Source organism: Nomascus leucogenys, chromosome 4 (genome assembly GCF_006542625.1).
Source record: "Nomascus leucogenys isolate Asia chromosome 4, Asia_NLE_v1, whole genome shotgun sequence".
Lineage (NCBI taxonomy): Eukaryota > Metazoa > Chordata > Mammalia > Primates > Hylobatidae > Nomascus > Nomascus leucogenys.
Window position 1 is genome coordinate 80234226 of NC_044384.1, and position 17094 is coordinate 80251319.

Genomic DNA, 17094 nt, shown 5'->3' on the forward strand with positions numbered 1-17094 from the left:
CACTTTTGTCTCCCAAAGAGCTGGGATTGCAGGCATGAGCCCCTTCCCAGCCCTTTAAAAGACTAGTTTCCAAATGTTCAACAGAGCTCTGTGGGGCTGCAGGGTTAAACCCTGAGCGTAAATAGACCTCAGTGAGCACCAGGACTCGGTTTTAATTTTTTTGTTCTGATCATGTGGTCACACTTTTTTTTAAAGAGTCCATATCTTTTAGAGATAAATACTAAAATGCTTATAAATAAAATGGAAAGATGTCTGAGTTTTACTTACTTTCGGGGGAGAATAAGATTGGCCAAGAGCTGCTGATGGTGGCTCTAGCTCGGGAATGGGCACAGGGGGGTCATGGAACCATTCTCTCTACTTTTGTGAGTGCTTGAAATTTTCCAAAATTAAAGATTCTTTCAAAAGTTTCAACTTCTTACTCTACTCCCAGGACCTAAGGAGATTACAACCACCTTCACTCCATCAGTCCTGCCCTGAAAACAGATTAAATTATCAACATTTCCCTTGCCAGAGGAAATTTGCAACTATCAAGGAGAGACATAAAGAAGGGCACTAAGATTTTCACCTGCCAGGGATTGGGGGAGGGGGAAAGACTTTGACAGCTTCCATGCAACCGGGGCATGAAGCAGGGGGTGGGTCCAGGAGGGAGAAGATTCAAAGTCTAATGTTGTAAAGATGTGCTGATTTCCCAACGCTGTCTCTGGGCAGCTCCGGCAGCGCCAGAGGGCAAAGCACAGCTGGAAGCTCAGAGCTGTGGTCCCAGGTCCTGGGGTGAGTGGTTCCCCCATGGCAGGAACAGAGGGGAGTGATTTTGTGTTTCCATGTAGAGTTGGGGGGTTGCTCAGGTGTACAGACCTGGTCCCACAAATTTGAAGCCAGGGGACCGGCCTCTTATACCCCTAGCCAGTCAGTTGTTGTCTATAGGGTTGCAGCGGTGTAACTTAAACTGCCAGAAGGGAGCAGATGTGAGCCTTTAGCAACAAACAATTATACCAGCTGGAGAATGAGTGGCCCACCCAGCAGAGGGGATCTGGGAAGTAGGGGGCACCATCGGCCTCTCCCCTGGGGAGCCCCATCCTGCTACCAGTCACTGACCCTTAGAGCTGGAGGAGCCCCAGACACTTCTCTTGCAGTCTGGAAATGCATACACACAGAGAGACTAGTTCGGGAAAACAGAGTCCCAGGGAGGAGAAGGGACTTGTCGAGGGCCACGAAGGGGCAGGACTAGAATCCAGATTCTTGACTTCCTCCTTGGACGGAGGCCTCTGTTTCCTGCAGGCCTTCCAGCTGCTTGTGGGTGAGCTCCCTTTACACCAGGCACACTGTCTGGAAGCACCAGGAGGCTGGTTCAGTACAGTCATAGGTGGTTTTCTAACTGGCATTCACTGAAACGCTGATCCTCTAAGGGACCCCACCCCCAACACCAGCCTGCCTGTCACATGTTGTGACACTCTCTCACTCAGCACCTCTCAATTCCTGCCTTTCTGTCCTTGACGTGCATGCACACACACATGCACACAAACGCACACACACGCACACAAACGCGCGCACACACACACACACACACACACCCTGAGAAGCTCTCTCTGTCGTCTAGGGCTCCACTGCACAATCTGATGAGGGTCACATTATTCGTGCCACGTTTCGTCTGCCTGCTCAGCCACAGACCTCCCATGGACACATCTTACTCACTCCTGCCTCGGTCCCTGCAGTGTCCAGTGTAGAAACTCCACAAACAAATCCACGAATGACAGTGTTGGATCTCAGATCACTAGCTCAATACACTCAGTGCCTTTCTTCCCTCACGACCCCCTACCCCCACCCCAGGGCCCCAGAGCTCTCATGACCCTCTCCCCCTGTAAGCAGGATGGGGATGGAGGCAATAAACTCACCACTCCAGATGACAGGGACAGGGTGTATCATGTCTTAACCGAGAACCAGCCGAGGACAAGGTGGAGCCTCGCTGGTGGGATTCCAGACACGCAACAGGCCAGTGGCAACTGTGGCTGACATTTATTGCTATACGCCAGGCCTTGTCTGTTGCAGCCATTGTTTCAGCTACTCCTCACCACCTACCCCCCAGGGACAGGCAGTGGCACTCCCCATGAGAAGGTGAGGGGAGACTCAGATGCTGAGATGTAAACAACCTGCCCAAGGTCAAAGCTCGGGGGAGCAGAGCCAGGACTTTGCACGGGGCACCCATTCTGGCCGACAACTTCCAGCACTCATGGCTGGGCCCACTCTGCTGCTTTGCTGGGGGATTCTGGAGGGTCCTGCCCAGCTCTGTCCCTGTCCTCTCTCCCGTCCCAGAACTGAAGGAACAATGAGAATACGTATGGGACCCAGGCATCACGTGGCCCTGTGCAGAACGCTGAGGCCCTAGTGGCAGTGGATTTCCCGTGGGATACCAAGCTGGCTGGGTCCGTGGTCCTGAGCTGGCTGAGGGGGCTGGGGGTGGGCAGGGAAAGGCTAAAAAAGTTCCTTCGTGCACCAAACAGTCTGCTGCCTGCCCCCCTCTGTCAGCACTCTGTCACCTCCTAGCAGCCCTGCACAGGTGCTGGAGGTGGGCCAGGACAGCAGGGAATAAGTGTTCTAAGGAATCAGAGTTCATGCTCTTTGTCTTGGAAAGGCAGACCAGACAGTCATAACAAACTTTTCCCCATGATGACTAAGGTCTGCCCTCTGCAACTCCTTCCTCTCCTGGTTGTATAAAATTCCTTGTAGCGGCTCTCTATCCCGTGAGAGAAGTATTATATTTAAAGTTGGAAGGGACCCTAGAGATCATCACTCAATTCCCATTGCCACTGTGATATGCACATGAGCAAACCAAAAGCAGAGAAAAGGCCAAAAACCAGAGCCCAGAACCAGAAATTGAAACCTTCAAGGCCACTTTACCCAAAAGCAGACCCCACAGAATACCAATTGCATAGAACCATTGGACAATGAGAAAGAAAAAATCCTATGGCCAGCCGGGCGCAGTGGCTCACGCCTGTAATCTTAGCACTTCCGGAGGCCGAGGCGGGTGGATCACCTGGGGTCGGGAGTTTGAGACCAGCCTGACCAACATGGAGAAACCCCGTCTCTACTAAAAATACAAAATTAGCAGGGCGTGGTGGCAGGTGCCTGTAATCCCAGTTACTCAGGAGGCTGAGGCAGGAGAATCACTTGAACCCGGGAGGCGGAGGTTGCAGTGAGCCAAGATTACGCCATTGCACTCCAGCCTGGGTGACGAGTGAAACTCCGTGTCAAAAATAAAAAGAAATAAATAAATAAAAAATAAAGATTCTATGGCCAATTAAGTTTGGGAAATGCCCTTAATACTAAAACAGAGTGTGCCACTTGTAGAAAATCTCAGAGTCTTTAATATGAGAAAAAGAGAGAAGAGGCTATCCATGGTTTCTCAAACTTATTTGACCATGGAACCCTTTTACTGCAGATCCATCAGGACTGATGTTCCATGGAACATACTTTGGGAAAGGTTATTCTGGATTCTTGAATCCAACTCCCTGTTGGATATCTGAACCATTCCTGCTGCCACAGCTCTCGCAAGAGAATGTCTAGGTGGAGGTACAGCTCCAGTGCCCAGGCACTCACTATCCCCATGGACGACCAGTTCCATCTGAGGCAGCTCTACTAAGAAGTCCCTCTTCTTCTGTTCTTTGCAGTGGAGTCCAGGCCTGGGTCCAGGTATTGTCCTCCCAGGTGTGCAGAGTCTAGGTGAAGCCAGTGGCTAATCCGGTTCAGGCCTCTGCCACCAAATACATCTCTTAGTCCAGCTAGCTGTGTCAGACGGCCTTCTGAAGGCTCGGGAACTGAGAGAGGGACAGTTCCCATGCATAGCTGGGCAGAGTCACAAAGAGAGTCATGCAGCACTGTGTCTATGAGCACAGCTTCTGAAGCCCAGGAAAGAAGGAGACCCTTTGCCCACTCACCCCACAAAATCAGGGGTCATCACTGCAGGCCCATGGAGATATCGATCAGGGGGTCCCACCCAGCAGCCCAGGCCCAGAGCACTGGCGATGGAGTAAGACCATGCGTGGTTCCAATTCCAGGCACTTCCTCACTGTGTGACCATGGCCAAGGCAGGCAACCTCTCTGAACCTTGGTTTCCTCTTCTATGCAATGGTGCTGACTTCCTGAGTATTAAGGGAGGTTGCCAGGCAAAACTGCCTCCTGGCACAGTGACCGGCATACAGTGCTCACCTGACTGTGAGGCCCCATCTGGCTCTTTGGCTCTTGATAATGTCCTTTCCTTTCCCCTCTACCCAATCCAGGATATAGTCACCTGGGCTATCTGTCCCTCCAAACTTCCCAAGGTTCTTTCCCTGCATCCCTGTGGAAAATGTGGATGCTCCATGGAACTTCCTGGATCCACAAGTCAGACTTAAAAGTGAGAGGAATGCCCCTCCCTTTTCATTCATCCAGGATAGAGTCTGAGGGCAGCCTCTCTCTCTCTCTCTCAAGGATTTGCTCATGAGCCTCAACCCCATGGAGAAACCATCTCTGACCTCAATCCCCGCAAGCCAGCTCCCTTTACTCCCCACCCAGCTCTCCACTTTCTGGGACAGAAAGGCTACATTGAATTTTTCTCACCAAGTCCCCAGGCAGCCCCCAAGCCCTAGTGCATCCCGCGGCATCAGTATACACTATACCAGGCCCTGTCTGCAGGTCGCGTGTTCAGCCCGCTTCTAAGTTTTTTCCTAACTCCATTTTGTGCCCATGAGAACATCCAGAACATTCATTTCCAATTGTTGAGCCAACAGTGCATGAAGGACTTAAGCCCCAGGCTCTGGAGCCAGCCTGTCATGCTTCAGTCCAAGTCACTTATTGGCTGTGTGACCATGGGCAAGTGGCTTAACCTTTCTGAGCCTCATCTGCAAAATGAGAGTGAGGACAGTATTTACCTAATAGGTTTGGAATGAGGACAAAATCAGGTAATGCATGTAGAAGGTTTATCTCAGTGCCTGGAGCAGAGAAAGTATTTATAAATGTTAACATCGTTAAATATGGACTTCCTGACTCAGTGTTGGCTCATAAAAAGTCCTCAGTGTAAGATATTTTCTTCCCTTCTCTCCAGGAGGCATGGGCACCACCACCGGAGGCAGGACAATTATTTCCCACCTGTCTTCAGCCACTCATCTTGGACCAGTGGATGGAGACTGTTTACAAAGCCCCTCCATCGACCCGCACCTCCCAACTCTTCCAAACTGCAGTCTGGCCACTTTGGGTGAGCTCTGTCTTCCACTGGTTGTGAAGTTTGCCTGGTCCTCGTTTTTCTGCCCCAAAAGGAGCTGTGTCTTTGCAACCCCAGAAAGGCTGTGAGCAGCAATTACTCCCATCCCCAGGGGCCAGATTATTCCAGGTCCAATCAAGACCAGGGGCTGCTGGACAGGGCAACCACGGTTCTGGAAAGATCCAGTCCCGTAAACAGAGGTGATTGGCAGAGGCTCACCCAGGTACAAGCCTCAGAAATTAGACAGGTTCTGATGGCCTTTCTCCCCATCCTGCAGCCAGGGCCCCCATCCAGCGTCAATGAAAGCAGAAGCCACAGTTATTCCCAGCCATTGTGCTAGGGGGCTCCCGTCATGGCAAGTCCTCAGCCCAGTCCAGCCCTGGCAGACAAGTGCACCCCAGAAGACAACCCAGCCCAAGCTCCTGGCTCCATGCCAGCACGAGAAATCCCAGAAGAGGAGCAGCCTTCTCAAGGAACTGGGGGTGAGCATCCACTTCCCAGGGTCCCGGCAGTGGGAGGAAGAGGAGAGGGGGATATGAGGAGGATGCTGGGGGGGCCCCAAGGGGAGAAAGGGAAAAGAGATAGGCTCCAGCTTTCCTGTTGAACATTCATCTGAGCTAGAAAAGGCCTTGAGGATTGGAGAGAATCTGCCCACACCTAATACTGCCTTGTGAGGTTTGGACAGGGCCCTGTCCTGGGGAGAATGGCAGAAGGCTGCCAGCTCCAGGATAGACAGCTCCCACCCATGGGGCCCTTGGCAGCTTCAGCTCTTTCTGCAGGAAATCCTAGGGAGTGGTCCTTCTTAGAGAGCCTGGTCTCTGGGATCCCTAAGAGGATGGAAGGGACTCAGCACAGCCAGTAGGTCCAGGGCACTAGTAGCCTCAATTAGAGCCAGTGACCGATGCCCTCACCCCAGCCATTCTCTCTTCCCCACCCAGGCCTTCCACATCACCATCGGTCTGCTGCATCTGGTCTTTGGGGGCTACCTGGCCTCTACAGTCAAGAGCCTCCACCTGGTGGTGCTGAAGTCTTGGTATCCATTCTGGGGGGCTGCCTCTGTGAGTAGAAGGCAAAACACAGACCGGGTGTGGGAGTCTGCAAGGCAGGCCTGGGAGGCCCTGGCATTTGGGACAGGATGCAGGGTGGGATAGAGAGAGCTAGTAGGTGTGCGGCAGAAGTGAGGCCCTTTCTCCAGTGGTCCTATCTCTGCTTCTTTTATCTCAGTCACCATGGAAATAGCTCCTTCCAGGTAGCCCCTGTCAATTCTGAGTCCCAAGAGAGCACTCAGAGGCTATCCACTCCCCCATAATTGAATATGTGCATTTGGCAAAGAGGAGGGTGAGTAGGACCCAAAGACAGCTTCATTCTTCCCTGGCCTTCTGAGCAGCCAGGCTGCCTCTGGATCCAGCTACAGGTGCCCTGTTGGGGTTGGGCTACGAAAACACACAGGGTGTAAGGCGTGGCTCCCATTCTCCCAAGGCTATCAGCCAGGATGGGAGATGACACTGGACCAGTGCATGCACCATTTCCCAGAAGCTCTACATTCCTTCAGGTCTCCGGGGAGCCCACCCCATTCCTGACTCCCAGGTAGAGTCCTGCCTATGCACTAAGTCCAAGCTCCACGGCACTGTCTTGGGCAAGTATCCCAATCCCCCTTTCATATCAGTCCTCTGTTCCCACTGCCCACAGGATGGGGCTTTCACTGCACAGTGATAGAACTTTCTACACATGCAGTGTTTATTCACCCTGTGCTCCCAGGGACTAGCCCATAGTAGGTGCTCAGTGCACATTGCAAAGAATGATTGCAGAGGTGCTCCCACAGACCTTGGAAGCAAGAACTCATATCCTCCCACCTGCAAGATTCAGGAAAAGAGAAACAGTCGGGGTAGAGGAGGTAGTGCCACTGATCCCAGAGGGATGGTTTGGGTTTGTAAAATGAGAGAAGCAGGAGGGGCTAAGAGGGAGCTCTAAGTGCAGGGCACAGCTTGGTCCAAGGTGTAGAGACGGGAGGAGGTATGGAGGTTTGTGCACATGGGAAGATGTGAGGTGGGGCAGTGCCTGGGATGGGCCACATGGCAGGCAAGAGGAGCTCACTTTGCCAGAGGAATAGTATTCTCTGCCCCACTGGCTGCCAAGGGTTGATTTTCTTGGAGAATAGGGGTGGGGGTGGGAATTTGTGGGTTTTGAGGAACCCCAGCTTCTCTCTTTTGACTTTCAAATCTGTCCTGCAGTTTCTCATTTCAGGGATCTTGGTGATAACAATGAAGACCTTTTCTAAAACTTACCTGGTGAGTGGGTGCACTGAGATCATTCTCTTCCATCCAAGCACGGCATAGCTTTGTTAAGGGCATCTGTCTGTAGGGGTGATTGTGAGGGCACTTCTCCAGGACTTGCTAAGAGCAGGCTCTTGCCTTCAGGACAGCAGAGGATGTCCAAGCAGAAGGGTCCAGATGCAGACAGGCAGACAGATTTGGCTGTGGGAGGAAAGGAAGCACCATCTGAAGATTCTCTCCTTCCAGTGCAGTGAGGCAGAGAAGGAAATGACTCCCAGACACCCTGACCCATCCATCTAGGACACAACTTTGCTTCCTCTCAAATCTACTGAGTCTTAATCTTAATCACCACGTAGCCTGCAAGCCCCAGCCTCCAGCTGGATTTGCATCTACTTCTCCTCTCTAAGAGCCAGGCAGATGGAACTGTGGTCCTCCCTGTTCTGCCCATGCTGGCCACTGTTCAAACACCTTGCCCTCTCCCCTGCACACATGGCTCCCATCTTTGACTTACTCCTGACCACTCAAGACAACCTGTATGTCTGGTCCTCCTGGAGATCTTCCCTGACCTCCATGGCTGTCTTCCATGCTCCCACAACTCTGTGGACTTACCTGTCTCTACCATACACTAAATTCCGTCTGGGCAGAATGTGCCTGAGCATCGTGGTAGCCCAAGGTAGCCCAAGTAGGCACAGAGTAGACACCTAGCACAAGACTGGATGGATGGAGGTAGATGGATGATGGAAGGAACATCCCTGCAAATCACAACCCACACCCAGGTTTTCTCACCTCCCCTCCTTCTGCCCCCAGAGCCCAAGCCAGGTCCTTCCCTTATTTGTGTCCCTCAGCCTGGCTAGGCTGTGGTTGCTCCCTGCTTTCTCAGAGGGCATAGAGAATAGAAGGATGGTTGTGCAGTTTACCCAGCAGAGGCAGGAGATGCTTGACAAAGACGTGCCCATTCCCCAGACCTCACCCTCCTGGGCTGAGCCCCTTTTAGAACCATAGGCCTCTTGCTTTGTATACCTGAGCATAAGGACACTCTTACTGTAAAGAAACCCATTCCAGTATAAAAGGCTACAGATTCCACGTGTGCATAGTCTTTCCTCACTGCAAGGATTTGCACTTGGCAAGAGGCTCTTGGAATGATGCTTAACCCAAGAGGACGATGAATACAGGCATTTCAGGGACCATGGTGGGTGGGCAGAGAAAAGGCCTGGTACTGGGATATGTGAGGATAGGGCACTTTCAGAGCTCCTCCTGACCTTTCTGGTGGGGAAGGAGCTGGATGAGGGGTCACCTGGGTGTCGAATCCCTGACACTTGGCATAGCTGATGTAGGATGGTCGGGGCTGGCTTTGAGCAGGAGGTGGCAATAGGGCATCCTTTACTGCAAAGCTCTTGGATCTGAAGGCAGCTCTTGGGTTCTCCCAATTTGTCCCATAGAAGGCAAGGGCCAGCTGGGGCCTCCTCAGTGGTCACACAAGAGCAGCTCAGCTCCTGCGTGAGGGGCTGAGGGGCCAGTGACAGGCAGAGGGGGCCTTGGGCCCAATGACAGGCAGAGTCTCTCCTGAGGCTACAGAGGAAGCTACTGGGAAGCATGGGGGGAGGACCTAGCCCCAGGTCTCCACCCGTTGGACAGCTGTTACCTTTATTTTTCACCTATAGAAGATGTTGTGCCTGATGACAAACCTCGTCAGCCTCTTTTGCGTGCTGTCTGGCCTCTTCGTCATCTCCAAGGATCTCTTTCTGGACAGCCCATTTGAGTCCCCGATCTGGAGAATGTATCCCAACTCCACGGTGAGTACCCAGGCCTGGAGGGCCCTCTGACTTCAGTGAAGGTGCTGCCTTGGATTTGGCCAACAGGAGGTTTCCAGCTCACAGAAAGCCCCTCCTGGAGCCCAGGTGTGGGCTGCTGGGCCCTTGGCCAACCTGTTTCTGTCCCCCACAAGGTGTGGTGGAAAGGGAGGTGCTGGGCTGCTGACTGGTCAGCATCACTGAATCCAAGTCCACTTTTATAGATTGGGAAATCGGGCCAGAGACGGGGAGGAGCCTGCGTGAGGTCATGCAGCAACTTGACCACAAATCCAGGACCACAGCCTAAAACTGCTGATTTCCCAGCCAGGGCTGTAAGCATGGTGTCCCTGGTGGCCCCTGTGATCCGGAAGCCTCCCAGCAGCCTTGCAAAGCTGGCCAAGTCCACTTTGTTACCCTCATCTTCTGGGAACGAACGCTGAGGTCCAGAAAGGCTAGATTAGTGGGTCTTTGACTCCAAGCCTGGTGCTCTTTTCACCATACCACTGCTGCCTCTGAAGCAGAAGGCAGACCGCTGAGTGCCTCTGGGCCAGGCTCCAAGAATTCTTTTTTCTTTTTTTGGTGGGGAATCGGGGGGGAACGGAGTCTCACTCTTGTCACCCGGGCTGGAGTGCAGTAGCACGATCGAGGCTCACTGTAACCTCCACCTCCCAGATTCAAGCAATTCTCCTGCCTCAGCCTCTCGAGTAGCTGGGATTACAGGCACCCACCACCACGCCAGGCTAATTTTTGTATTTTTAGTAGAGATGGGGTTTCACCATGTTGGCCAGGCAGGTCTCGAACTCCTGACCTCTAGTGATCCTCCCACCTCAGCCTCCCAAAGTGCTGGGATTACAGGCGTGAGCCACCACGCCCACAAGGGTTCTGACCATAATGGTTTGTTATTCCTTATCTCCTCCCAGCACATACACACACGTGCATACACATGCACATCACATGCATGTGCGAGCATGCATGGACACACATGTGCGTGCACACACACACATATACATATGCTTCCCCATCAAATGCATGTGATACTATGAGATGTCTCCCAGCTGCACAGCTCTTCCCCTCCCCTGCTGTAAAACATGCTCCCTCACTCTGGGACTAGGTACCCCCATCTGTCAAATAGGCTTGGATCAGAGGATCCTAAGGCTACCTTCATTCTTACCAGGGACCCATGAGATTCTCCAGCCCTCAAACGTTAGGCCAATACTCACCAAAGACCCATATGTGCCAGGCATTGAGTGTAGGGCAGTGACCAAGACAGACCCAGTCCCCATCCCACAGAGACCCACCCTGCCTTCCCCACGCACACCTGGGAGCTGAAGCCCCAACTGCCCTCTGCTGTGGATCTGACCCCTGCCTGGCTAAGCCCACGTGACGCGTGCAGACACCCAGCGAGGCCTCACCCTGCCTTCCTTCCCTCTCCCCTCTCAGGTCCACATCCAGAGGCTGGAGCTGGCCTTGCTCTGCTTCACTGTCCTAGAGCTGTTCCTGCCAGTGCCCACAGCTGTCACAGCCTGGAGAGGGGACTGCCCATCTGCAAAGGTAAGACAAGGGCTTGTCTTCCCAGGAAGACAACAAATGGGGGCATGAGGCAGCAGAGGGCTCAGAAAGGAAAGATACGTGGGGGTTACAACAGGAGCGTGTTTCATTCATTCCTCACGTTGCTGCGCATTCACTAAGTGACAGCCCACAGTCCACTAGGGGAGCCAAGGCACGGGGGCGAGAGAGGAGGCCAATCCAAGGAGAAAAGGGTGAGGCTGCCAGAGAGGAAACTCCATGCATGCTCAGAACAACAGGCTACTGTGCTGCCAGCTCTGAAGGCCCTGGGGAAATTGCATCACAGAGGCCCATGGTGACTGGGCAGGACTCGAACCCACAGGCATAGGTGGAAGAGGGACTTTCAGCAGAGCAACAACAGCACGAGCACTGGCTTGGAGACAGGACAGAGAAGGCCTGGGGAAGCCACAGTGTGTGTGGAGTTTGGCCGCGGTGGAAACAAGTGACGGACAGAGTCATTAAAGATTGGGCATTTAAGGAATTCCAGGGACTCTATTAAGCACTACATTGATGGATCAATCGATGATGTACGGATGGATATAGATGTGCAGATATACAGATAAATATAGCTGTATTTAACTTTATCTTCTCAACAACCCTTTTTCTTTTGAGACTGAGTCTCACTCTGTCACCCAAGCTGGAGTACAGTGGCACGATCTCGGCCACTGCAACCTCTGCCTCCCAGGTTCAAACAATTCTCCCACCTCAGCCTCCCAAGTAGCTGGGACTACAGGCACGTGCCACCACACCTGGCTAATTTTTGTATTTTTTTAAGTATAGATGAGGTTTTGCCATGTTGGCCAGGCTGGTCTCAAACTCCTGACCACAAGTGATCCACCAGCGTTGGCTTGTGGCCCCTTCTCCCACCTTCAAAGCCAGCATCACAACATCCTCCAATAACCCTGTCTCCCTCTTCTACCTTTAAGGACCCTTATCATCATACTGGGCCTAGACAGATAATCCAGGAGAATCTCCCCATCTCAAAGCTGATTGGAAACCTTAATTCCATCTGGGAATTCCAGAATTCCCAAAGTTCTGGAATTACAGGCATGAGCCATCATGCCCAGCCCTCAACAACTCTTTGAGGTATTTAAATTCCCATACTACAGACTAACAAGCTAAGGTTCAGAGAGGTCACATCACTTCCCAAGGAGAAGAAGCCAGTCAGGAAATCCAGGACTCAGCCCTCAGGTTGACCCACAGCCTCACCCTTGTCTACCAGTGGGGATGGCAGAATGGCAGACTGGGGCTAGATATATTTTAAAATAGAAGGTAAGTCTCTCCCCACCCCAAAGATCCTTAAAAGTTCAGGATAAGGATATTTTATAAAAGAAAAAAATAAATAAATAATAAAGACCCTAACCAGAAGTGATCTCCAAGGCTCATTTCTTTAAAGAAAAAAAAAATCATATTACAATCTCAACTTTAGAACACTATTAAAAAAAGTGCCAAATCCCCCATAATTCTTCAAGTTTGACACTGATTTTCATGTTAGTGACCTCATCACACACCAAGTGTTCATGTAATGCATATATAAGTTGATGGCCTCTGAGTTTCATTTAACATCAAGCAGAGAAGTTGTCTTTGTTAATTCCTGGCTGCCTGGCAGGAAGTCTTCTCATTAAGACATCAGAAAGCCAGATGGGGGTCTTGAGTCACTGAGGCCAACTCCACTTTTAAGGATGGGGAAAACTGAGGTCCCGTACCCAGCTGCAGCTGTGAGCAATAATTGTTCCTATTTATTGACCTTTGCTGTGTTCCAGGCACTGTGCTAGTGCTGCAGGTGGCTGTATTGGTTTTCTATTGATGTTGTAGTAAATTATCACAAATTTGGTGGCTTAAAATGACACCTGTATTATCCTACAGCTCTGGAGGTTGGCAGCTTGAAATGAGTCTCAAGGTCTCAAATCAAGGTGTGTTGCCAGGACTGCATCCCTTCTGGGGGCATCGAAAAGAATCTCTTTCCTTGCCTTTTCCAGCTTCTAGAGGCTGCCTGCATTCCTCGGCTTGCGGCCCCTTCTTCCATCTGCAAAGCCAGCATCACAACATCCTCCAATAACCCTGTCTCCCTCTTCTACCTTTAAGGACCCTTGTCATCATACTGGGCCTAGAGAGATAATTCAGGAGAATCTCCCCATCTCAAAACTGATTGGAAAACTTAATTCCATCTGCAACCTTAATTCCTCTCTGCCATGTGACCAGAGATTAGGACATGGACGTCTCCTGGGGGCCGTGCTTCTGCCTACTGCACTAGCTAAGACTTCCTTGAATCTCATAGCCATTCTGGGACACAGGTTCTGCTTTTCCATTTTAAAGAGGAAAAAATGAACCTTAGAAGAGTTAAGTGACTTCCCATGGTCTCACAGCCAGTAAGCAGCCAGGCTAGGTCTCCCAATGGGCCCTGTGCCCTCCCCATCGGTAAGGACAGTGCCAGGGACAGGCTTTCCAGCACTGAGTTGGTGCCACCCTCATCAAGAATCAGGGATGGAGGTGTGGCAGCAATCACTGGGGGACACTGTTGGCATTAGACCTGCCCCTAGAGTGTATCCTGGCTAGAAGGGACTTGGGTCATTACCTGGCCCAGCCCCACTCAGGAAACCCAACAGGGTGAGTGACTTGCACCTGGTCACCAGGACACTGGTAGCGGGATGGGAACCAGGGCCCCATCCACTGACTCCCATGTGGGCCTCCCCCTACTCCCTTTTCAAGAACAGGGAGGGTGGAGGGAGTCACACGCTGGTCTATGGAAGTCACTTCATCTCTCAAGCCTCAGTTTCCCCATGTTCATGGAGAACTTGAGTCTTCAGAAATGAACTAGCAGAGAAGTGTTTCCAAAGCAGCCAGTCACTCCACAGCTGTGAGCAGCAGGGGCGGTGACTCTTCTTTTGCAGAATGATGACGCATGCCTTGTTCCAAACACACCATTGCATCTCAAAGGCCTGCCGATGGAGCCCCCACCATCCTACCAGAGTGTGATTCAAGAGGACGCACAACACAAGCAACATCAGAGGTGGAGAGGTTTGGCCCCGGCTCCCCAGACCTTCAGAACCCACGCTTGGCCCCTTCTCCCTGGCGTGGATAGAAACCAGTTCCCAAGGGAGCTGTGATGGGCAAGGGGCTAACAGTGCTGCAGCTAGGACTGCCTGGCCTGGGAGTGGTAGCCAAGGCAGCAATGGTCCTATCCCCTCAGGCACTAGAGGAACTCCCAGGGCCCCCCAGGAACATCTCAGCCCCTGACTTTGTTGACGGGAGCTACCTCAGCTGAACCTGAGCGCAACCAGGACCCCTCACCTTCCCTGCCAGCCTCCAGAGCAAACTCCTGGGCCTGCAGCCCCCAGGTGCCCCCCATGTCCTCTGGCCTCCCTTGCCTGCCTTCTCTGATCAATGGTGGATGCACAGGGGGATATAAGGGCGGCCAGGAAGGAAGGTCTCCAGAGCGGCACAGGCAGGGGCTTCCCTTGCCTCAACCTACTAAGACGTCTCTGAGGGAGCCTGTGTGTCTGAATCCCTGGATTTGGGCTGAGGGCAGCTGGGGAGTTGAGTCCCATAGAAACTGTGTACAGTTCTTCCCTCTGAACCAGACCCTCTGCCTGAATCTTTTTGCCCTCCTGGGCCTCAATGTCTCCATCTGTAAAGTGGAGGTGCAAGGATGACATGATCCAGGAGTCTCCAAGCTTGAAAGCTCTGAGATCAGGAGAATTCAAGGTTCGCAGTTGTCACATCGAGGTTGCCAGTAAAACTTCAGCCTCGGAATTTCAAACCTACTTGTGCTGAGTAAATAATGGGAGGGAGAGGGGCCTGCCTTCCTCATTTTCCTAATTTCAGTCATCTGAGGATAGTCTTCAGGATTTTTGCTTATTTGTGAGCCGCAATGTATTCTGGTTTTTTTCCACACTGATTCTTTTTTCTATATTATTTTAAAGGGGCACTTTGTAGCAGCAAGATATGGGAAATCAGTATCTTTCCATAAACAGAAGCAAACCCCAAAAATAACAAACACGTGAAATAAAACACAATTTTCCCCTCCAATCCCGTGGTCTCACCCACTGCTTCCCTTCCTCTTGCTAGCTCTGCCCCAGCCACCATGGCTTCCTTGAGGTTCCACAGACACCCCAGGGATACCCCTGCCTCTGAGCCATCACCCTTGCCCTTCCTCCACCTGGATTCTCTTCCCCCAGGTATTGGCAGAGCTCACTCTTTGAATCTTTACTGGGCTACCGACTCTGAGCCAAGTAAATGTCATTTCATCTCAATGTCATTTAATCCTCCCATCAATCTGTGACATAGCTGCTGTTACTATTAATATCTCCATTTCATGCAGGCTCAGAGAAGTTAAGCAAGTTGCCCCAGACGCATGGATCATCACTGACGGAGCTGGGATCTGGACCCAGACTGCAAACTGAAGAGCCACTGCCTGACAATGCCCAAACTTGGTTGGAGCATAGCCCCTGCTCTCCCAAAGTTGCACTTTCACTGGGAAGATGAGATTTGCACATACAAAAGGCTAGTGCGATGGTCTATACAGCAAAGTCAGCCCTTATAGTTCCTGGGAACCCTGTCCTCTCGGATAAGCCATTTCTTACACAGTTGACGGCTCGATACATGTGGTAACCCAGATTGTTTTGTTTTCTTTCGCTTTGTTTTGTTTTGTGAGATGGAGTCTTGCTCTGTTGCCCAGGCTAGAGTGCAGTGGCACTATCTCAGCTCACCGCAACCTTCGCCTCCCTGGTTCAAGTGATTCTCCTATCTCAGCCTCCCAAGTAGCTGGGACTACAGGCACACGCCACCACGCCCAGCTATTTTTTATATTTTTAGTAGAGACAGGATTGCACCATATTGGTCAGGCTGGTCTCAAACTCCTGACCTCAGGTGATCCACCTGCCTCGGCCTCCCAAAGTGCTGGGATTACAGGCGTGAGCCACTGTGCCCAGCCCAGGTTTTGAAGTTGTCCGAGATAGCAGTCTGCTCTCTACTGTCTTATAAAATCCCTGTGTGAAGGGATGCTCTCAGTATCATTTGCCCTTGCACAGAATATCCCTGGGGTTTGAGGTTCTTTGAATTCTCCTTCTTTGTCATCTCTTTCACTGCCACTTCTGGCTGTGGTCACTAGCTTGGCCGTAGCACCTCTCTTCTCCACTTCCGATCTGCTGCTTCTAACCTTCTATAGATTGCAGCTGGCTTTAAAATAGATTGTAAAGTGTAAGGCATTAGGTTCTGAGAGAGCGGCAGAGAGAGCCATGCAAATGTTTAGGACAAACCCAGTCTTTCTTTTTTTTTTTTTGAGATGGAGTCTCGCTCTGTCACCCAGGCTGGAGTGCAGTGGTGCGATCTCGGCTCACTGCAACCTCCGCCTCCCGAGTTCAAGCAATTCTCCTGCCTCAGCCTCCCGAGTAGCTGGGATTGCAGGCGACCGCCACCACGCCCGGCTAATTTTTTGTATTTTTAGTAGAGACGGGGTTTCACCATGTTAGCCAGGATGGTCTCGAACTTCTGACCTCATAATCAGCCCGCCTCAGCCTCCCAAAGTGCTGGGATTACAGGCGTGAGCCACCGCCTCTGGCTGAAACCCAATCTTTCAAAAGATGAAAGGGGGTAATGGAGAAAACCTTAGCTTGTTTGTCTAAAGACCTGGGTGCAAACTCTAGATCTGCCAATCACTTACTGTGTGGGTTTGACTCAGTTCCTTCCCCTCACTAGGTCCCAGTTTCTCCATTTGTAAAACAAGCAATTGTGCTACACTGATGGTTTACATCAATAAAGGTCGAAACGGCTTCTGGTTCGACTTCTATTTTTCAAAAATAAGTCAGTGGAAGACTTGTCAATGTTCCCTTTGAAAGGGCACTGCCTCCGCAGGTGCGTGGTGGAAGCCCAGGCAGGGTTAGCTGGTCTCGGGGGAGCATGGCCACAGCCCAGTCCCTGAGTGGCTCATCAATACTGCGACCTGCTAGAATGGCTGGTATCTTCTACACAGTATGCAGAATTTCTAACACCAGGCTAGAAACAGAAAGCAATCTTTGACTATTGTTAATGCTGTGGTTAAATTTTAGTCTGTATTTTGACTTTTTTTTTTTCAATTTTTTTTCTCTTTTGAGATGGAGTCTCACTCTGTCGCCCAGGCTAGAGTGCAATGGCATGATCTCTGCTCACTGCAACCTCCACCTCCCGTGTTCAAGCGATTCTCCTGCCTCAGCCTCCTGAGTAGCTGGGACTACAGGCGTGTGCCACCACACTC

At 51.6% G+C, this 17094-nt stretch overlaps 1 protein-coding gene across 1 annotated transcript; it reads left to right on the top strand.

Annotated features, from left to right (window-relative positions):
• Nucleotides 1-688: 688 nt before the first annotated feature.
• MS4A10 (membrane spanning 4-domains A10) lies at nucleotides 689-16633 on the top strand. Its single transcript, XM_003275231.3, has 8 exons — nucleotides 689-771; nucleotides 5511-5715; nucleotides 6172-6291; nucleotides 7465-7521; nucleotides 9168-9299; nucleotides 10737-10847; nucleotides 13754-13872; nucleotides 15184-16633. Exons 2-8 carry the CDS (start codon nucleotides 5533-5535, stop codon nucleotides 15263-15265), a joined length of 804 nt encoding a protein of 267 aa, XP_003275279.1. The 5' UTR covers nucleotides 689-771; nucleotides 5511-5532; the 3' UTR covers nucleotides 15266-16633.
• Nucleotides 16634-17094: the final 461 nt, after the last annotated feature.